At 40.2% G+C, this 23,523-nt stretch overlaps 1 protein-coding gene across 1 annotated transcript in view; it reads left to right on the top strand.

The window, feature by feature from the left end:
• otog (otogelin) overlaps positions 1-23,523 on the top strand; it is a 91,091-nt gene that overhangs the window by 9,762 nt on the left and 57,806 nt on the right. Inside the window, 13 exon segments of the mRNA XM_036135702.1 lie at positions 1,817-1,938; positions 2,021-2,229; positions 2,313-2,443; positions 2,563-2,669; positions 5,471-5,580; positions 5,832-5,957; positions 8,227-8,335; positions 8,774-8,820; positions 10,228-10,373; positions 14,685-14,817; positions 17,702-17,879; positions 20,842-20,966; positions 22,809-23,021. Coding sequence (XP_035991595.1) covers positions 1,817-1,938; positions 2,021-2,229; positions 2,313-2,443; positions 2,563-2,669; positions 5,471-5,580; positions 5,832-5,957; positions 8,227-8,335; positions 8,774-8,820; positions 10,228-10,373; positions 14,685-14,817; positions 17,702-17,879; positions 20,842-20,966; positions 22,809-23,021 — 1,756 coding nt within the window.

The raw sequence follows: 23,523 nt of genomic DNA, 5'->3' as shown, positions 1-23,523 counted from the left end.
GGGCAATTAGAGTCAATTACCTTTAAATAGTGCAATTTCCCTGACTGCTTTGAAACTAACTGGAACAGACGAGGTCTTTGTTTCCATCAAAAGGCAGCAGACACTATCTTTGCCTGGGAAAACCAAAATATGTACGTTATTGTGTTTACTGATTATTAAAAATATATGATTTTATCCAAGGCACGAACATGATGGCAAAAGTTTAGATCACACCTTCTTCCAGGGAGAAAAATCTGATGCTTTTGAAACAACACCATAAAATTATAAACCATATAAAGATCAGGTTTCATCTTAAAAACTGTGCATTAACCGTGGTGGTGATATTCAAAATCCTTTGAATTTAGACTTGTCCTCCTCTGTATGTCTGCAGCTGCCATTCCATTAAGTCTTTTACAAACAGCCCAATAACTTGAAATCATTTAGCTCTGTCTTCATAAGGGCATGTTGGCTGAGAAGTCAGACAAAATGATGTTTTTAACTAATTTCAATTGTTAGTTTAGCTCTTTTGAGGGTATTTTCTACACAATTGGGAGTGTATGTGACACACAAAATAAATCAAAGCATGTGTGCTCTGAGGTTGACAGCAGAGAAATACAGCTCGTAGCAAATGTATTTTCCCCCCACTTTTTGTTTTGTTGGATAAAATAAAAATCTGAAATGTGTGGTGTGCTTTCAAAAGACACTAATTAGTAAATAGATTTTGTCTGTGCATAATTTAATCTCAGTGTAAATCTAGCTGTTTAGTAAAGGCCTCAGATGCTTTTTAGAGGGCAATAATGAACAAACAGCAACGTTAAGACCAAGGAACCTTGCAGACAGGTCAGGGAGAACATTTAAGGGGGGGTTAAGTTATATATATATAAAAAAATCCAACCATCTCAAAGGGATTTGTTCAGTCTATCATTCTAAAACAGAAAGGGATGTGGCACAGGTTCAAATCCACAAAGACATGGCCGGCCACCTAGACATACAGGGACGGACAAGGAGAAGAATGTAGAAGAAGGTGCTTTCATTAGATGAGACTAAAATGTAACTTTTAACGCTGTACATCACCCTGAACGCCCTGTAGCTAAATGCAGGCAATGCTGGAAGAAATAAGTCAGAGCCTGCCAAAGTCTGGTTGGGAGGTCTGGGATGGTCAAGACCAAGACCACATGTTCGGTCAACTTACAGTGCAGAGCAAGATCCTTGACTTTAAAATTGATGTTCAGAGAACCTGTCTGTCTAATCTGACAATCTTCTGCTGTGACTGCATAGAAACGGGGTTCTAAAAACGATTGACCCAGAGAAGCTGTTTACAAAGGCACATCACAACTGCTTTGTTATGTATCAAATTAAGGTTTGTGAAAATAAGTTAAAAAAAAGGAACTGAGGGGACTAATGAGCAGGATCCCAGAAGAGGGAACCACAGGTAAGGAAAGTACAAAAAAAGAACCTAAGACATTTTAACTAAAATGATTAAAACCAGAGAAGATTAAACAGCAGAGAAAAACAGAGATAGATGAAAGCCAAATCCTCAAACGTCCCAGGATTTTGACAGAAGATCTGTTCATTATAATTCATGCAGGCCTATTATAGCTACAGCAACTGCACACACAGACTTTAGCTTCTTTATGCTTTTTTTTGCACATAGAAAACTATAAAAGTTCCTTCATTTACAGCTTTAATTCACACCCTCATTGAACAGTGTTTAATGTGCTTCGTTCTCCAAAAACATTATCAACCACCCATCTTCATGTCTGAAGTCAACATGTTAGCCAGACTAGACTTGTTGTGTTTAACTGAACGCTTTGTTCCTGGATCTTTATATTTGCAGGTGCACAATGACCCAAACTGCAGCTCTGCTCCTTACTCCTGTCAGCGGTCTGTTAGCGTCTTCCTGCCGTGGGAGGGGGAGATACGACTGCACGCCACCAGCATCACTTTCAAAGGCCAAAGGTTAGCTGGTTAGCCACGCTTGCTATCTAAATGCCCTAACGCCACGTCCTCAGACATGACAGCATGTCCGCCGTCTGTGTAGTCTGCAGCTGCCTCATCACATCCACGACCTGCAGCTGCAGCAGATCTCCCAGTATGTGCTGGTGACGCAGCAGCAGGGTTTCACGCTGGCCTGGGAGGGACGGAGTGGCTCGGTCTACATTAAACTCAGCCCGGAGTTCGTGGGCCGCACCTGCGGCCTCTGCGGCAACTTCAACGCAGACGTTCAGGACGACCTGAAGACCAGCTACGGTGAGACGGTTAACTGAACTAATGCAGAGAGAATAATCATTCACTAATTACCAGCCAGACTGTGTGTTTTCCCGCCTCCCAAGGTGTGCTGACCCAGGATGTGGAGATGTTTGGGAACAGCTGGATGGAGATGGAGCCCCATCAGGACAGATGTCTTCTCGTTCCCTCTGCTTTCTCGTCACCTTGTGCTCGTGTCGAAGCTCAAATCCTTCTGGTGAGACAAAAAAAAAAAAAAAAGGAAGCATTTTACTTATGAGCCAATACTAAAACAAGATCAAATTTAAAGGGTTCTCAGTAGAAACCTTTATGTTTTTTTTTTTTTTCTGGCTGCAGAAAGTGGAGGAGATCTGTGCAATGCTGCTGGACCCGCCGTTCCAGCGCTGCCATGACTTTGTGAGCCCGCTGCCCTACATGGCCAGCTGCTCCAACGACCTCTGCATGTAAGAACAACTGATCGCAATCTCCGCTGTTGAAAGAACTTCATTTTATCCTCTTGGAAACTCAAGGCTTTGGCTCTATCATTATTAATGAATATGCCGTAAACTGACCATTATCCACATCAGTCATCATTTAAGAAGCAGTAGTATAAATTTATGTTTATGTGGTGATTAAATCAGGAAATCCAGAAGTTTTAATTAGCCTCTAATAAACATTTATCTAAACATCGGCTTTTTGATATCTGAAAATTATAAGTTTTTCTTTAGACATATAGTTTTTTTCTCCAGACACATCTGTAAATAAGGTTGACAAATGATCAGACATATATGTGTTTTCACGTGTCAAAAAGCCTACGTTTGGACTAAAATCCTTGAGTTTAACAAAAACAAAAAATGTGTCGCTGGCTTCGTCATGAGCATAAATATCCAAACAATGTAAAACCTTTGACAAAACAACAATTTCTTAAACAAGAAATGCACATACAAATTTTCCTCTTATCCTCATAGAGCTTTGATTCCATAAATCCTCACAGACCAAATCTCCATTAACATTTATATAAATGTCCTTAAGCAGGTTGCATCTCAACCACAAACAGTTTCACTGGCTGACTGTTTGAGCCTTCTTCTGAAGTTCATTTAATCCGCAAACCTTCAACAAAGTCGAGGTCAGGCTGTTGGAAAAAGTCATCCAGTCCATGTTTTAACTCATCTGTTGATTTGAGGTGAAGCTGAAGAATTTTGAGGTAGCTCCCCTTTTCTTTTGATATTGTATGGCGTTTTGCAATGAGCTAGCGCCATGGACAGGGAAACAGCCCCACAGCATGATGCTGCCACCGCTGTGTTTGCCAGTAAGAAGGTTTCAAACCCTCAACTTGACCTCAGCAAACATACTTCTTGTATATGTGACCATTTACCTATTTTTTGCTTTAGACAGAAGGTTGTTCTTCACAGGCACACTCAACCGCAACTTCATATAAATAAATAAATAAATAAATAAAACAAGTCTTTATAAAAAAAGCACAAATTCACAAAAAAAAAACTTATCCAATAAAAACTGTTGGTTATAAAACGTTAATTGAAAACCAGATTTAGTATCTTCCTGGTCAAAGGAACTATTTATGTAGAAAATTTTAAAATGTTCTAATTAAACTTTACAGGCTTCACGGCCATTTGTTTGTCTCCTACTGAGCAGTCATTAACGAGGTCAATCTGTTTCTCATCTTTACCCAGAAGACATTTTGCTTAGTTAGTGCGGGCAGCTGTAAATCTTAGATCAGGTTTAAGGTGTTGATGTTGTTGCAGGGGCGTCTTTCTTGGTTGACACCCTCTCAGTCCATGGCGATATTAAACTGACTCCAGCATTTTCCTGGGTTGTTCCTGATCATATTAACCAATTCTTACTATTCTGGCAGTGACTGTTTGGGTCAGATGGTTGAAACTTTGGACACAATTGGGTGTTCCAACAGGACAATGATTCCAACCATCGAAACTGGTGTTTTGATGGCTACTTTTAGAGTCTCTAAAAGTAGAATGGGAGGCAGATCCTTTAGCTATCAGGCTCCTCTCCTGTGGAACCAACTCCCAGTTTTGGTCCATGAGGCAGACACCCCGTCTACTTTTAAGACTAATTTTAAAACTTTCCTTTTTGACAAAGCTTCTAGTTAGAGTGGCTTAGGTTACCCTGAGCTATCTCTGTAGTTATGCTGCTATAGGCTTAGGCTGCTGGAGGACATCAGGGTCCATTTCTCTCACTCCACTGAGTTATCCTACTGCTCTCCAATCTGCATTGCTTGTTGTTATTTCAACTTTTAACTTTTTGTTCTCTGTCATTTTTCTCTTCATAGAAGGTACTCCTGGTCTGGCGTTCTGTTAGCTGTGACATCATCAGGGGAGGCAGATCATCCACTATTACCGTCTAACATAGAAAGTACTCCTGGGTCAATGTGAGCTTCTGTGCTTTCTGTGTCTCTGCTCTGTCTTCTCTAAGCCCCAGTGGGTGGAGGCAGATGAGCGTTCACACTGAGCCTGGTTCTGGTTCTGCTGGAGGTTCTCCTCCCTGTTAAAGGGGAGTTTTCCTCTCCACTGTCGCTTCATGCATGCTCAGTATGAGGGATTGCTGCAAAACCATCAACAATGCAGACGACTGTCCACTGTGGCTCTACGCTCTTTCAGGAGGAGTGAATGCTGCTTGGAGAGACTTGATGCAACCTGCTGGGTTTCCTTAGAGAGGAAACTGTCTCACCAATCTCTCTGGATGAAGTGATTTAATTTGACTTTGTAAAGTTCCTTGAGGTGCCAAGTGTTGTGAATTGGCACTATATAAATATAATTGAATTGAATGGATAAAACAGGTTAATACGAAGCATCTGGAATGGCTTCCCTAAAGCGTCCTCCTCAACCCTAGTAAACATTTGTGGACCATGTTTAAAAGCTGCATTTCTGCCGTTTTATAGTTTAATTTCATAACTTTCTGCAGTTATATTTGTAAGGATCAAGCACATCCAATAACATTAGATGACCTAGTGCCAAGAGTGGTTTAGTTCGACAGCTCATTGTTATATTTACCCCCATTTGTGTGTTTGGGGAATTGATTTTCAAATAAGATTCTCCCCATTAATCTGCTCCTACTACAATGATTTGTCCTCACAAGCATAATTCTTCCCCAGGAACAGCTTTTCGTTTCCAGCGTCGCAGGCTTTGCGGGTTGTTATTTTGAGCCGCACAGTCGGATCGGCCCAGTGAACCAGGTTGTGTAACCACACGTCTCCTGGCTTCGCTCGAACAGTCCTTTTCTGTCTTTGAAGGTCGGGTCCCAGCGGCGATGTGGTATGCCAGGTGTTCAGCGAATACGCCCGAGCCTGCGCCCATGCTGACCACCCACTGCACAACTGGAGGCAGCACATTCCTCAGTGTGGTACGCTTTTACATGCATTAAACCGATGAGGTCGTAGTCTGATGTGTCGCTTTGTAGACGGGAGGATCTGATTTTCTATCAAATATTAATGTCAACATGAAGCAGTAAGTTCTTCAAGCCCTGCTGGTAAAACCTTTTGGATTTATTTCGGGAAAAACAAAAACAAAAAAGAAGTCAGTTTCTGACTGTTTAAAGTCAAAGTGATGGGTAAAAAGATTTTGAATCCATTGTATTTTACTTTTTGTGACCAGTGAAGCGGTGTCCTCTCGGGCTGCAGTACAGGGAATGCATCAGCTGCTGCCCAGAATCCTGCAACCTGGAACAAACATGCATAGATAGCAAGCTGGCCTGCTTAGACGGATGCTACTGTCCTGAAGGTAACGTGTTGAATCTGTTATTTATTCATCTGAAACCTGTGGCCCCGTCACCACACCTTTTGTTCATTTAAAGTCCCCTTTTTCAGATTTTTTACCATAAGTTAACAGCCTTTAACATTACAAAGCTCACGGAAAACATAAACATTTGGAAAACTTGACACATGCCTTCTAACGAGACACTTTCTTGTATTCTTGCTCAATAGGTTTTTAAATTTAGCTTTTTTTCTGATTTTCAGCACAAAGACATGCAAAGACATGCTTAACTGTGTGCTTGGTGTGTTATGTGCATCCATACGACAGAAAAAACTCCTATGGATGTCAAAATCCATGAGTTATAGGTGAATTGTCTGTTAATAAATTGATTTGGCGAAGGTGATGGTGAGTGTGCATGAATGTTTGCATGTGTGCTGGCTGCCAAATGGACCGGGCCAGCTGTATCACCCCTCTTATCTGTTATTAGACTCCAGGCAGGAGAACTGAGTTATATTCCTTTTTTTTCTATTGTGCCTGCTACCCTGGTTATGGAAACTTAGCATTTAAATTTATATTTTTTCAGAATCAGAATCAGCTTTATTTGCCAGCTATGTGGAATTTGACTTTGAGCTAAGTGGATTGTGCAATGCTGACGACGTGCTACTATAATACAATACTGCATTAATACGAATCAAACACAGCTTGCACTATAGAAAACACGTATGCAGATGACTCCTAGGTTTATTTACCAATTAAGCACACTAGTGAGTTTTTGACACCAAGAAATGAATTGATAAAAGTACTGATTCACGTCGCTAATTAACAGCATAATGCAGTTAATTAATGTTAATGTATTAGTCATGTAACTGAAGCATAGCTGCTTAAAAAAAACACTGAAATATAATCATTAAATCATGTCATCAAACAGCTTCTCGGCAACACAAACTGAGTTTGAGTTGAGTTTCGACTCTCAGCCAGCTGCGGTGTTAGAAGGGCTCAGAAGCAGAAAGAGCCAATAAATAATGCTAACAATGCAGTTATTGCAACTTTTATCCATTATGATGGGGAAGACCAGAAACACAATATAAGTTCACTGATTAAAGACATCTTTAAGATATGAGAGAGAAAATTAGGTGGAGATTTGTTGCAGACAAAATCCGCCTGTAGGAGTCTGAGAACTGAAACTGTTTTTTGTTCCTTGCATTGGGGCAGAAGAAAACATCTTAGTTTTTTCATAAAGCTTTCCATTCTGAGCTTTGATTTTGTTTCTGCTTTGACTTCTGAGCATTTTTCCTGAGCATGTTCTCAAACATTTAGAAGATTTTTTTTCAAGCTGAATTTGTGGCTTTCCTCAAACATCTGATAGGAAAAAAAAAACGACCCAAAACCCAAATTAAATGTATTTATAAAGCATATTGTTCATCCAAAGTGCTGTTAAAAAAATACCAAGATGATAGCAGAAAATGATCTGAAATCAACACTGAAGCCATTTTGTTTAAACCCAACAGCAACATCCACATGGCGTAGTTTACTCCTTTGACACGTTATAACAAAACCAGAATCACAAATTTCAGCTGTTTAGAGTCCAGACACTTGTAAAAAGAAAACAACTTCTAAACTTATTTTGTCTAAATAGGTTCTTGGACAGATGTAAAGTGGTGTGTGGCTTGATTGACTAAAATAAACTGAACTGGGGCTCATTTTTGGCCCTTTAAGTTTTGTAATTGACTGCCCCCTAAATAGTAAATGCTTTATTAAGATCTCTTGTGCTTCTTTTTGCACTGAGTCAGGGTTGTATAGATAGTTTATATCTGGTTACAGCTCGGTTTAACTTATTTTCCACATTAACTTTTTTAAATTCTCTGAATTTTCAGTCTTTTACAGTTGTGCTCCATTTTATCGATCGATCTCATTTAAAAGAAGAGTTTTACTTAGTGTGAGATTTGGACAGATGGTTTCTATTTGTTGAACTTGTTTTATATTTCTTTCTTTTCACCTTCTTACAGCTCTTGTGTCTTATAAGTTTGGTTTTATTGTGCAACACTTGGGTCGGCCATTTTGTGTTTTTTAGAGCCTATATGGTAGTCCAGATTTGTTGAATGCTACACACTATTTTACTGCTATTTCATATATATATATAAATATATAAAAATGGTTCAGCTTTAAAGGATCTTGAAATATTGTTTCCACGTTTGACTGAATTACATCAAAAATATGTGAATTTGTTGTTGTAGTTCATCAATTTTGCATGTTATTGTTGAAAATCCTTAAAGATCGTCTGTATATCTGTCCCCAGGTCTAATTTATGAGGATGGGAGCTGTGTGGCACCGGCGGACTGTCCCTGTGAGTACCACGGCATGTTTTACCCCTCTGGACAAACACTGCAGGAGGAGTGCAACAACTGGTGAGCTCTTAATAACTTCTCTGTTTAGTTTTGTTAAAATATCTTGGATTTTTACCGCTTGTAAGCGTTGCATTAAATCCATTAAGCCTCTACAGTCCTGCTTCTACCTATCTTAATAAACTTTAAAAAAAGCATATGTTTATATTGTTTTTAGATTTTCTAACCATGTCTGACGAAAAACTTTTATAGTTTATTATTAGATTTCTTTTTTCCACCTTAAAAAGATTCCTTTTCTGCATAGACACCGTGTTAAATATAAATTTTATTACAGCTTACAAAGTCCGATCTATTTTCTAACGGCTGCTTTCAGTTCCTTTAATCTCCTCAGATCCGACCGCCCGGGCTTGATGTGTCCAGTTTCTGTCAGTAATCCTGCTATTAGCTCAGCCTTTCATGTAGCCCAGAACCACCTGTGGACCTCTCTGCTTTCTGTTTCAGCACATGTGTGGGTGGAGCGTGGAACTGCACCGACAACAGCTGCCCAGGTTCGTGCCTCTCTTCTGTGGGCGATTATCATTGTTATAATATACCGGATTAGAAAAGAACTGTTCTTCATAGTCTGGAGAGGTTTTGCCGGATAGACTACAGAAAGAACCACCATTTATTGTTTTGCTGCTGCCAAGTCAAGCTAATTTTTGCAAAGGGTGGGGGATTGTAAAGAAACATGAATCTTGGTAAAAAAATAAAGCAAGAAATATGGAAAAACATTTCTCACATCAACATTTGACAATGAAGAATTATTTGAATAGAAATGGATGTTTTAAAGTTTAAAATTCACAAAACACTGAAAAAAACAGGGCTCAATAGGAGAATAGTCCATCAATAAAAGGCCTGCTAAATCCAAACTAGTTTAGAGTGGTCACCTACTGGATTGAACATAAATGACAGTTCAGAGTGAGTAAAACAGATAAAAAGAGACATGATATACTATAATAAAATACAAATATTAGGGAGGAGGCTCATTATTTGCACACGTATAACTATAATAACTATAATTTTGAGGAGCTCAGACATCTATAAATTAGGATTGAGTCTTTTTAAATTATCAGTAGGGATGCCCGACATTTGTATCAACATCAGTGTCGGCTGATGTTAAACATTTCTGATGTTAAATATTTCTTAAAGCAGCACAGTGCAAGTTTTGACCCAAGTATTAGCTGAATTTGAGATATATTAAATGAATTTTCAGGTCAGTATACAGCACTTTTTGTGGGCGGCCCTTTCTCTATTCACCCTGTGAGTTCAGAGGGTCGGATCCATCACTGAAGGGTTACAAAACAACTTGGAAGATAGTAGAACTTCACAATACATAGGATTTGAATACATTAATGCAAAGGCAACTACAGTGTTGTGAAAAATTAACCTTAAAATATTTCTTTTGTTTATACAGTTTTTCATCCGTTAGTGTTTCAGATCATCAAATTTTATTTTAAGCCAAAGATAACATGAATAAATGGAAAAATACGTATTCAAATTATGATTTAATTGATCAATAAAAGATCCAAACCCACCCTCCATGGAAAATGAATCCAAATCCCCCGAAGTAAACTAAAAAAAAAAAAAAATCAACACATTCAGCTCGAATATCAATAAATTCAAGAACAGATGAGAAACAACAAATTGTCACAACAGCATTTCTCCTCCAGAGGCTCCAGATAACCACAATTAGACCCATTATCAACAAACGAATGTTAAAGATAAAGATAAAGAAGAAAAGCAACCTTAGCATCATGGTTAAAAAGATGTGACGGTGGTGTTTAAAACTATTGTGCATGTCACATGTCTTCCTAACACCCTGCAGAATCTACAGGGTCCATCCCAACATCAACACGTGTGCAGAAGCAGAGAGCTGAAAACCAGTGAAAAACAAAAAGCTGTTGTGTGCTTTACAGGAGAGTGCTCGGTGACCGGCGACATGTATTTCCAGTCGTTCGACGGGAGGATCTTCACCTTCCCTGCGACGTGCCAGTATGTCCTCGCCAAAAGCCGCAGCTCGGGGAAATTCACCGTCACCATCCAGAACGCCCCCTGCGGAGCCGTGAGTTGCTCCTAGCTGGCTCGCCTTCTTTTGGCCTCTGACTGTCCTGTTTGGCTCGGGTTGCGGCTTCACGCAGTTTGTCTGTCATGTAGATCATATCAAAACTTAAGTGCCCAATAATCCCCGCCGAGCCGAGCGGGCTTTTTGTTCCAGAGCAACCGCAGGAGCAGATAATGAGCAAGAAAAGTGACAAAAGACCGAGGGCTTCTTCTCCTCTCTGCGAGCCCTCGGTTTCCCAGCAGGGGGGGGGGGGGGGGGGGGGGTGATGACATATAAGATGTCCCAGTCATCAGAGCAGAGGCCCGAGACCTCCAACAGCCAACTGAGCAGGATTACTTTATCTGCCCTGACTGACAGAGCTGTGGACGGCTTTGTAGTGAAGAGGGAGAGGGAGAGGGAGGGGGAGCGAGAGGGGGAGTCGGTTCTGGACAGAGAGAAGGTTATGCAGCAGAAGCAGGAGATGAGTGATGGGAAGAGGAGGAAAAAGTGGGGAGGGTAGAGGTGTGGAGCTGTGCTGCTTATCAAAGAAACGCTTCATTGAGGCAGATCGTTAGCTGTCAGCAACGTGCGGGCTGAATCACTCGCTTAAACGAGCTGCAACATCTTTAGCTCAATTAACTTTTTTTTTACATCATCAAAGATTTTATCAGGTCAGTCCTGAGAAATGTGAAAAGTTATGAAATTAGTTTGCATGCTTTACCAAGTCTGGTTAAATATGAAGCACGTGAAGCTGGTTTAGGCAAAAAGGGCGGAGTAAAAGCGTGATAATTAACAGCCATTTAGTTTATAAAACTTAATCAGCTTCTTCTTTATGCAGAATTGTCAGCACTTTTCCATGTTACTCGTCTTTTTCTCAGCTTGAAGGAGATTTTGTGCTTCAGTTTGGTGCCGTTGCTCTGTGTCAACTCCTTAACCAAGAATAGCAATTTTACAACAAATATAAAGCAGAGGAATATCATATTTAATATATACATAGCATACATGCTAACATTATAAAATTGTTTTGCATTTTAAGCTAAACTGGGTAAAATCTGAAATTTTAGAGAGGACAGGGAGTAGAAACCTTAATTATCACAAAGTGGAGAGCCACCTCCCGTCCAGCTGTCAGGAGCTTTCAGCTTCATGCACTGACACCGTTCGTCGACATGAAAAGGAGTACAGTTCCTGTTTTTTGTGTTTCAGACTGAGCCAAACCTCAGCAGTGTCTGAAATTAACTTCTTGATTCACGGGTAAAAATCAACTGGCCAAGCATATTTCTTACCGGCAAGAATATTAATTCTGACTGACTCCTGCTAAACATCTCCACATAATCCCGCTACGTAATTAGCCGGAGCTAAAGGCTAGCTGTTGGCAGACGGACACGACGTAGCTGCTGTCATTCTCGCATCACATGTGTGAGTGTTTGTGTACGTCTGCGTTTGACATAAAGAAGCATCCACCCAAATGATGACTGAAAAAAACCCAACATATTTGGTACCAACATTTACCTGCCACGTGGCAGCTAGCCCTCTGGAAATTTACTCGCATCTGGCGTCTGGCGAGTGTTAATTTCGGACCCTGAACCTCAGCAGGTACAGCTCACAGGGTCAGTGGGTAAGCATTAGGTGAACATTGGTCCAGGCTTGGGTAGAATAGAGTAATGGATAGAGTAATGGGTAGAGTTCAGTCAGTAATGGACTGATATGTGTCCTCTGAAGACCTCCAAACAAGACTGACACGAAGGTGAGGGTCTATGGTGGTTCTCTGAGCAATGGAAACGACAAACAGAGGGTAAATAAATCTCCAGAGAAGCTTCAGTGTTGATTTTAGCTGCAGATGCAAACAACTGTGAATTTGTCTCAATAAAAAAACAAAAACCGCTGCAGCTTTTTGATAAATAACTGGTTTCTAAAAGCCCCTTTAACTCGTTATTGGAACAAATGCTGACAATATAGCAGCTGATTTAGAGTGTGATCCTTGTTTCATTAAAGTATGTAATTGATGTAGAAGTAGCCAAGTAGCACTTTTATCACCAAACAGTGGATGTTTGGACCTGTCAGTCTTCCTGCATGGAGGTTACATGTTCTCCCTGTGCATGCGTGGGTTCTCCCAGGGTACTCTGGCTTGCTCCAACAGTCTGAAGGATGACTGTTCAGTTGATTGGTTGCTTAATTTCCATTAGATGTGAGTGTCTGTGTCTTTATCTCCCTCTGTGATGAGCTGATGACCTGTCCAGGGTGCACCCCGCCTCTGGCTTAGTGACCGCTGGAAATAGGCACCAGATCCCCATGAGTCTGAAAGGATACGGGGGTTTAGAAAACAGATGGATGGATGGATGGATGGATGGCTTGTTTGAAAGAAAACTTAATTTGTGTCTACAGTGCATTTAAAAAGTATTCATTCCCTTTGAGATGTTTCACATTTCACGCCGTTACAACCACATACATCTATTTAGGATTTAAAGTGATAAACCAACACAAAGTGATGTATAATTGTGAAGTGGAAGGAGAAATGAAATTGTTTTAAAAATAGTTTTGTTTAAAAAGGAAAATCGGCAAAGTGTTGTGCACATTTAAATTCAGCACGCTTTCCTACTAACTTAAAGTATCCCCATACCATGATGCCACCACCACCATGTTTCATAGTGGGGGATCTTGTGTTCAGTATCATGTGCAGTGTTCTTTTTTTCTTGCTCATATTTATTTTTATTTATTTATTTTTTTACATTGGCTGCTTCTTGGATCAATGGCCTCCTTGCCTGGTCCGTCCGTTTAAGGTAGTTTTACAGTTGTGCCATAGTCTTCAATAGCTACATTTACATCAATCAAAAATGTGTCATGTAAACACGTCAATCAGAATATTATGATCAGATTAAGCTCAATTTAAATGAAACTGTAACCCGAATGAGAGGGGCGGATTATGCTGATTGATAATCCGATCAATGTGCATATATCAAGTTATTCCGAATGTGGCAAACTAACACATCCGAGTGCACATGTGGGCCCGACGTAAACGTGCTGTATTTCCGAGTTGTTGAGTGGCAGAAAAACACCTGGAAGCAAAATTGTCAGAGCTCCTGATACAACCTTTCTGTTTGAAACATTCAAAAAGCTCAAAATTATAATTTATTCAGTAACGTTTCAACTGTAATTAGAAGACAAACTCGTACAATACTGCTTTGCTTTCTATTTTTGCTGTTCAGTAAATATGGAAATTTGGTAACTGCGCATGTCAGTGTTTCTATTCTTAATCATGATTGGGTTAATTGGTTGTGTGCTCACATAAATGGTACAGTCTGATTATTTTTTAGGTTTTTAATGCGAATATATTTTTTAATCTGATTGTGAAATTTTGTGCATGTAAACATAGCTATTGTTAGATGAAGACACAGCTTTAGACTTCTCCTCAACTTATCCCTGAGCTGTTTGCAGTGTTGTCCCAAGATATTATTTAGGGGTATCAGAGTGTAGAGGGCTAAGTCCCTGTCTTTAAAACAGGAGATCAGTCCAGTTCTGATCGCGGTCAGCGATCAGGAAGAGCATCCAGCGTAAAAACTCTGCCAAGTATCTGTGAAAGTTGCAATGACCTGCTATGGTAAACCCTGAATAACGGAGCAGCTGAAATTACTCGAGTAAAGTGTGCTGAATACAAATGCATGCCACAGTTTTCAGATTGAGTGAAAATGTTTCTTATTAACGAAACACTTATTCTGCGTTTTGTGATGATTTGTCAGTAAAATCCCAGAAAAACACATCGAGGTTTGTGGCTATGTTGCAAACAATGCAAACAACAAGAAAATAAAAAGGAAGTCGAAGGGGAGTGAATACTTTTGCAAAGCACTATGCTCAGAAGGTGGTGAAGTACTGCTAATACTGTACTGCAGGCTGATGCGGATTTACAGCTTTCCCTCAGATTTGACTTGATGATTCTGAATTTGGCTGGACAGACAACCATGCACACACAATATCACATCATGATTATGTCTGCAAAATACTCCTCTGTGCACGCAGCTTGGAGCCTGCGAGGAGGCCGGCGTTTCCACAGCGAACCCATTCGTGCTTGGGCAGAACAAGCAAACTCCACAATGTTTGCACAGCCATCACTGACATCTGAATCTACGACCTTCTCTATCCTAAACCCTAACAATGAACCCATAGACCAAATACCTTTTTGTAACATTTTGTTTCCTTTGTATTAGCGAAAACAACCAAATCCACATAATCTCAGATTCTCTTCCCTGGCTTGTTGCTCTTTCTGTTGCTCTGCACTCTTTGTGTCTCCTGAGTTGCTTTTTTGTCTGGGGAAAAAGTCAATTTTTGTCTCGATTGCAGAATTTAGACGGGGCCTGCATCCAATCAGTTAACCTGGTCATTGACGAGGATCCAAGGACAGAGATCACACTGAGTCACGTCGGCGAGGTCTTCATGGCCGGCCAGTACCGCATCTCGCTGCCCTATTCTGACGGTACTGTCCCTCGCCTTTTATCGCTGTCCAGCATTGTTCATGTCCGGGACCCTTCGTCTTTCAGCACTCTGTGGGACATGCTAGACACCAATTGAATGACAGCTGTGCTATTGAGGGAATATTTTCCCAATGCAGCACTCTTTAGTTCCTACAGTGTGCTGCAGAAAGGGCTGTCCCTCTGAGTGTTGCTCTTATTACACGCCGCCATCTTGGTGGTCAAATCAATGGTCTTTTGTGTGTTTTTATGTGAAACTGTGCGAGGATCATCTGATACTCGGTTCATAAAAGAATAACATTTATACTTTATGTTCTGTCCCAGGATCTGGCTGATAACGCCACATCCTTAATCTATTCAAAGGTTTGTCTTTGTAACCAATATCATGAGTCCTTTAGATTTAGAAAAAAATGCATTTTTATTAATTTCATCAAACACGAACTAGAATAAGTTGCATATATTTAAATTCTACTCAGTTTTGTTTATTTATGTGGTGCAAATTCACAACAAATATCATATTTTGCTGTCCAATACGTATCCACTTATATAGAATCCTATTTAATTTGTCAATCAAATCCTATTTCAAGGAGTTCAAGTCAAGCCAAGACAAATGCAGTCCAGCACAGTTCAATGAAACTCAGATGAACATTTAATGTACCGTATTTTTTTACTATAAGGCGCACCGGATTATAAGGGGCATCATGTATTTGTGAGGAAAATTTAAGGATTTTAAGTGCGACTTATAGTCCAAAAACTATGGTAGGTTGGGAAAGAGTTCTCTATCTAGGAAAACCTAGACAATTACGTGCTTTCTAGCAATCCCTTATGTCGAGCAAGCATGTGGTAAGAGTGGAGCCCCTCCTAAGAGTACATAACAAATATTGTACCAATAATTATGGCAGCAGTAGCTCAGTCTGTGTCTTTGTTCAGGAAAAAGACACAGCTAAGCAAGTGCTGAGCCAGGAGTACTTTCTATGGGAAAGAAGACGTAAACATTCTGAACTAAACTTATACTCCTAACTTGAAGTAGTTGAGCTATTCAAAAAATTTCTTTATGACATCAAATCATCCACCTCTATGAGGTGTTGAATGTTTATAGATGATTTATTGCCTGGGTTTGAAAATCAATTATGTCCTTATGTATTTTTTACTATCTGATTTTTGCAAACTTGCTAGCACCGTATACATTTAATTATTTTGTGTTTATAAATAATTATTCTGGTACTTCACAATGTCTGCTATTAGATTGCAAAAAAATAAATAATCTGATTAACTGATTTTTGATTGTGTCTTTCGATAAACTTTGTTTACTGTGTACCTTTTTAAGAGAAACAGGCCCAAAACTTCACAGATCCAGCATCATACTTAACAGTATGCATAAAGGGCTATTTCATAAATTCATCCATGCAAAAGAGCAGATATACCTGAAATGTTTGTTGCTGTACGGGTAAAATGTCAGTTTTGTCTGACTCAAGCACAAAATTTTAGTTAAGTCCTGGCAGCAGTTAGCAAACTCAGCATGTTTACCTTTGTAGTGCCAGCTCCAGTTCCAGTTGTTTAAGGGGTTTTAATCCACTACACTGCAAAAAGGGCACTAAAAGTAAGTAAAATGTTCTTGAAATGGGTGTATTTTTCTTTGATTTGAGCAGAACTAAGACCATTTGCTAATGGAATGAGTATTTTTACCCCTAAAATAAGATAATTAGATATCCTGCACTTGAAATAAGATGATGGAGATGAATTGTTCTTATTTTAAGTGCAAAAATCTCATTCCATTGGCAAATAGTCTTATTTATCTGCTCAAATCAAGGACAAATACACACATTTAAGGAAGATTTTTCCTACTTTGAGTTCCGTTTTTTGCATTGTAAAACTGCAGTCAGAACCAAAACAACCGTAACGTGCAGGAAGCGACGCGGGGATTGTTCCAAATGAGGTCTAGAGTGATTCATTTATAGTGTGAATATGATCCGACCTCGTTTTGACACAGCTACCAAGTGTTTGCTGTAAGCCTGGTTTACATTGGATTGTTGGATGTGGTGGAGTAAAAAACAAGTATAAAGCCCTCTGCAATCTTCAGGATGTCTTGTCAAAATTATATAGTATACTTCTTAGATAATTTTGTCTGAAATAGTAACTGGAAACACACTTATTTAATGAATTCTCCATGTTTTTGGACTAGCTCGCAGCAAAGCATCTGCCACTCGTCTTTAAATTTGGTATTGGACGCGTCGGACCAACAAACAAATCGAATGTTCTCACCCTAAATTTTTAGTGATTTTGTCTTTGTGAAACTGAACCATGGAAAAAACAGTTAACAAGTTAACAGACTCATCAAGTGTTTTGGATCAAAATAAATGAACTATAAGCATGAAAACAGCCTTAGACCATTAATTATTGCTCTGAGCATAGATAAGGGCAAGTTTAGCTGTTTTTCATGTAACTCATGCTGCTCAGCACACATCTGCCTTACATGACAGGAGATCATGCATTATTAATTAAATTTTAAGTTAAATATGTAAAACTTAAATTACAAACATTTAATTTTATAGGAATTTTCATAATGTAGCACCAATAATTTTGTCAAAATCCTTTACTTTTTAATGGAGCATGTTTTTACCCAGGGAATTAGCGTGTTGATTAAAATGTTAGACTTTTCTGTGTTATGGAGCTATAATAACAGAGGACTTTATCCTTATCATCTTCCACATCCTTGTTAGGGTTGTCATTGAGTGTGTAGTGTGCTGTATGTGGCCGACGGAGCGAAACGCAGGAATAAAGGAGTTCCTCGGCTTGAGATGCAACGATCGGTGTAAAAAAAAAATAATGAAAAGAAGCCTTGCAAGCAAAAAGGAAAGTCTAAAGGTCCTCCTTGTACTTCTCCCACAGACATCTTCCACATCCAGGAGCTGTCGTCCATGTTCCTCCAGGTGAGAACAGCGTTGGGCCTGCATCTGCAGTACAGCTGGACGGAGTTTCGTCTCTACCTGCAGGCCGACGAGACGTGGAAAGACGACACGGTGGGGCTGTGTGGCACCTTCAACGGCAACATTCAAGATGACTTCCTGTAAGTGTATGGCGGCGGGCGTTTGGCCCCTCTTGCACCCTCCGTTAACCCCTCCTCTCTTCTCTCCAATGATTAAGCGCGAGAGAGCACGTACTCCTGTTTCAGGTGATGGGAGGGAGGTGAAGTGCTCTTCCCCTCTGTAATGCACACGAGTCGGGGGCGGCTGCGGATCAAAAGACTCGCTCTCTGATCAGCTCTTTTAGGCCGACCAGATGAGCGCCCAACTGGACACGCCACTTCAACAAGGAATTTACTGTTAGTGGAAAAGGGGCTCCAGTGTGCCGACCATAATGGCCGGATGTTGTCTAACAGCTGTAAGTGGATCTACATCAGGGCTGGTGGCTGAAGTAGCTGCTTGCTGCCTGAGGAGATGTCCTTATGCCGGGCATACAGCCGTCCCTTTACGTTAAAGCTATGATACCAGTTTACATGTAGTTTTAAAATCGTGCTCATTTGGTGTCTAAAAATAAAAGTTACATTAATTTGGGAAGCAAAGACACCACTTGCCTCTGCTAATCTTATTTTAAGGAGACATTTGTGAAAAGAGATGGAAGAGACGGGGACACATTAATCAGCTGTTGATGGCCACCGGTCCTGGTATCAACCAGCCGACATCAGCGATGGGACAAAGTGAAATGTTCCAAGTGAAAATCTATTTTTCATGGGAATTAGCCCCATTCTGAAGGAGTTTCCGTCTGTTAATAAAACATTTGGATAACTCAATCAAAACAACGATATGTTAGTCTTCAGCAGATGAATGGTAATGTTGTGAAAGTCTTTACGAAATGGGACAGAATACAGGGAAATATCGTGAGACGGTTCAAGCTGATGAATCTAATTGTTTCAAAACTACTGGCATTAGTAAAACTTGTCTTAGTGAGCCAAACTTCCACCTGTAGCCTCTAACTGTTATGAATTATGTTCTGAGAACCCAATAATTCAGCCGGACAACTGAGTTACAATTAAAAGATTTACTGAAAGAAGAGTGACGGAGAATGAGGCAGGCGAACAGAAGCAGACTTGATCAGAAGCCGTAGACAGAATCTTGATAGCAGCCACAGATGTGTCTCCGACGTGAACAGAGCAAAAAAACAAACAGAGTCCAGCAGGAATCCTTCCTTTAAACTTATGCACACAAATACCAGCAGGAGAGCTAGTGAGGCAGAGCAAGGACACAATCCAAGGAAGCCACAGGAACAAACAAAGGGGAAGCCGCTGGAGCGAACACACATGCAGGCAGGTAACAAGACGAGACGTTCTGGCAGGGGTGGGTTGGCTGAGGCAGGTATATGTAGGCAGAGGATCAGGTGAGCAGAGTAAACACTAATTAGTGGCAGCAGGTGGTGCTGAGTGGTAGCTGGGAGATGACTGAGCTGATTGGATGGTGATTGGTGGTTGAGAGACGACAGAGATGGTTCTGGAAAAAAGTCCAAACAAAAACTTAAATCATGACACTAAGAACCCTTTGATGTAATTCTAAATTGACTTCAAATCACTCTTTTTGGCAGAATTAACCCTCACTGGTTGGTTTTAGGTGTATTCAGGTGTTGGTTTTTTGGTTCGAGGTCAGTTCTTTGAAAGGCCAATCCAGAAATGGACTGAATTTGTACATCACATTTCTAGTCATACTGAAGTGCTTTACACTATAGCGATTTATTCACTCATCCATTCATACACCGATATGTAGATCGGTAAGGAATTTGATTTCAAGTGTCTGATCCAGGAGCAGGTCAACATGTGACAAAGGGAAGCTGGAATCAAACCCACAGAAGCCCCCAGCGTTATATTTGTGTTTTCCATCAGAAACCAGTTTCGATGTGTTTGGGGTCGCCCAATAAGGTCGGCCAAGTTTCAACCTTCTACCTGTCAATGTAAGACTGAATTTGAAGGCAGTTTTTCTCCCTCTCTACTCCATCCACTTTGTGCGATGCAGCAGCAGAACAGCCCCTCAGCATGACGCTACCTCCACCATGCTAAACAGTACAGTGGTTTTAGCCTTAGAGGCTTCACATCTGGATTCACAAAGATAATTGTCCTGGTGGACCAACTGTCTCACTACGAATTCGTTCTACGAAATGGCATTTGGCTTGTCCATGTGGGCAATTGCAAGTTTTATCTGTTGTTACAGGTGTTTAAATTTGAATGACAGGGTTTGTTTCATGGTTGGCATGCTACCTGTCAATGGTGATGCAAAACTGTTCACTTTGTAGACAGTGATGTCATTTCATCTCATCTGACGAGGACAGTTTGGTTTTTTCCATTATGAATGCCAAAATAGTGACACTTCCAAATAACACACCTGTACTGATCATCTTAGCATCATTAATTGTTTAGAAATGTCTCCAAGAAACTTCTCCAACTTGTATAAATCAACTCGCAAGCAAACTGCATTAATGCTGGCAGAGATCAACCACCAAATGCAACTCAAATGTAATCACTAACCAGACGTCAATGAGCTTTTGTTTCGAAAAGTTAAAATGCATTCTAGAGTTTTTGCACAGCCAGAGTAAAGATTTTGTAGAAAGTTTGTATAATGTGTGGATTATATGGCCTTCATTCTCGTAATGAATAGAAGCGTATGTAAACTTCTGACTGGAACTGGATGCATTCAATTCAGCACAGTTTGTTATTTAGCATCAGTTTCTAACAAATGTCATTTCAAGGCACAATTTCACAGAAAGATTGGATTTATTGGCATTCAGCATAATCTGGTTTGAAATGCAACATATTTTAGATTTTGAAGCATTTGTCTCAATAAACAGAACAAAATCAGTCTTTGCAATGTGTTTTGCTAATAATGACAACAAACATGTTTCCCACTGAATAAAAGCAGACTTTAGTAATAAAAAGTTAATTGAAGATGGCGATAACACTGGTTATAAAAACAAATCCTCATCATTGTTATAAGGTCGAATAACACTTCATGATGCTGACCTGAAGCTGTGTTCTGGTTTTCCTGCAGATCTCCATCAGGAATGATCGAGAGCACGCCTCACCTGTTTGGAAACGCCTGGAAGGTGTCATCAGCCTGTTCACTCAGCCTGAGCACACCTCAGCTCGACCCCTGTGACACTCACCAACAGGCCGGTTAGTTTCGTTTTTATTACGTTTCTGTTGACAGAAGAGGTTTGTTATACTTAATATGTGGTTCTGTTTTGATCCATTCTCAATTTTGTCGGATGGATTAAACATAAATGATATGCATTTTGGAGAATGTGATGCCTCATTTATCTTACTTTTTCCATCAGTGGCCTAGCAGATGTAAAAAAATATTTTTTTAGGGAATTCATACAATTCTTATATGAGTTTGGGGAGCAGAGCGAGAGAAAGCTCTGCTCCCCAAAGACCGCAGGAAGGTGTAGAGATGTGAATGAGATCAAAAGGGTAGTGGTGAGCGAGGATGTGGATGACCTTAAATGCGTACAGAAGGATTTTGAATTAAATTCTGAATAATAATGCAAACAAATTCAATCTGAACCACTTGTAGCTTATGGAGGTATTTTTGAGCAAGACCAAAGAGCAGAGAGTTACAGTAATCAATGACAAGGCCATGGACAAGAATCGATGCACAGTGTAAGAGGAGAGAAAGGGAAGGAGGTGATTAATAAATGAATAAATGAAAATAGGCAGAACGGATGATGTCATTGATGTGAGAGGTAAAGGATAGAGTGCTACTGAGATTGACACCCAGACTTTTAACCTGATTTGAGGGGGAGACTATAGATACATTCAGTGAAAGGGAGAAACTGTCAGCTTTGGATTGAATATGGATTTGCTTCCTACGAGGAGGATCTCAGTTTTATCACTGTTCAATTTAAGGAAGTTGGATTTTATTTCGGCAGGAGGTAAGTTAACGGAGTGGGATAGTGGAACTTGGCTTAAATGAAAGATAGAGCTGGGTGTCATCTGCATAACAGTGAAAATGACAGTGAAATGAATTTCTGGAAAATAGTGCAGATGGGAAGACAGTGAATGATAAAAAAAAATAGAGGTCCCAGGACAGAGCCCTGGGGTACGCCGGTTGTGACAGGGGATGGATGGGAACCAAAGGATTTAAGCTGAATGAACTAAGTGTGGCCAGTAAGGTAAGAATGAAACAAGTCAAGGTAGAAAGCGCAAAGGATAAAACAGAACAATGTTGTTTCTATTTAGCCTTCCTGTTTTCCACTAAAAAGTCTTCTCTCTCTCTCCTTCCATGAATGAAACACAGACATATCTCATTGTGTTGTAGTAAACATTTGTTTGTTTTTAATAGCTTCTTATATATGGATCCTCTTTATTTTTAAACCCCTCACTGCTAGATATAACAAACTTTTAGTCTTCTTCACTGAGTAACAGCTTCCTTATTAGAGAGGGTTGTTATTAGCACTACAGTACTAATTTATAGTGCGTTCACTAATTGGAGAAAGATGAGCTATTTAAACTTGAGAGATGATGATGGGTCAGGCTGAAAAATGACCATTTCTTATTGGTGTATCTGTGGGGTATACAGTTAATACTTAATATTGTTTAATATATATTTTAAAATCCTAACTTTTCAGATACTTCATTATGGACTTTTCTTTCTCTCATGACTCACAATAAATCATATTTCCCTACAGTACAATGATTTATTGTAAGAATAATTCTGTGTTGTACGTCTGAGGCGGGAAATCTTCTTCCAGTGCCATCCCAGAATTCCTCCGCTCATTTCGGCTTTACTGTTCCACCTGTTTCTCGCTCGCCTCCACTAATCCAGGTCCTCCTCTTCCTCCTGTCTTACTTGAAGCCCTTGAAAGCGACTTGGTTACACTCAGTAATAATTCAACAAAAAAACAGGTCTGAATCTTAAAACCTGTTCCCAAGAGAGCTGCATGAGGGAACACACGTTTGAAGTGATGTGGAAACCATGATATTAACCACGACCCTGCGTTTTCCACCAATGCTCAGTGACCTACGCCTCAGAGATGTGTGACATTCTCAATCAAGATCTGTTCTCCGCCTGTCACGAGTACCTCAGCCCGACACCTTTCCACCAGCAGTGCCACGCAGACACCTGTAGGTGCGGGACGCCCTGCCTCTGCTCCTCCTTGGCTCACTACGCGCGGCACTGTCGGAGATTCTCCATCATCGTCGACTTTCGATCGCACGTATCGGAGTGTGGTGAGGATTCAGCCGATGTATTTCTGCTTTTCTTACCTTCTTGTAACCTGGCAAGCCAGATCGATAATATTGTAGCTCTCTACATTCTGCACATTATCACTCTGAGTCTGCTTCCATCGAATCTGTTTTGGGTAAAGGAGGAACATTCAGCAGAAATTTCAGAGGTGGTTGGGTGAAGCTGCAACTAGTGCCCGTCTACCAAAGGTTGGTTTTAGCCAATCAGGGTATCAAATTAAAAACCATGAGAAACCCGAACTGTTTTTTTGGATCAGCCCGTATGATTCAGATGGGAGATCCATTCTCGTGTGTTTGTGAACGCACAAATGCCACGATAATTGAGCTTGCAGGCAAGGTTAAAGCTAGGGTTGGTAAGAAGATCGTCTTACCTCGCTCTTCCACTCTACAGGGGGATTCCTGGAAAAGAATCTCCCAAATCCACTCTGGTCTTATTTCTTTCTACTGAGGCTATCCTCTCCTTCTCATAAATTTGCTTCTTGCGACT

Source organism: Fundulus heteroclitus, chromosome 4, assembly GCF_011125445.2.
Source record: "Fundulus heteroclitus isolate FHET01 chromosome 4, MU-UCD_Fhet_4.1, whole genome shotgun sequence".
NCBI lineage: Eukaryota > Metazoa > Chordata > Actinopteri > Cyprinodontiformes > Fundulidae > Fundulus > Fundulus heteroclitus.
Note: the sequence above shows the minus strand (reverse complement) of the source record. Positions and strands in the feature narration are given on the sequence as shown.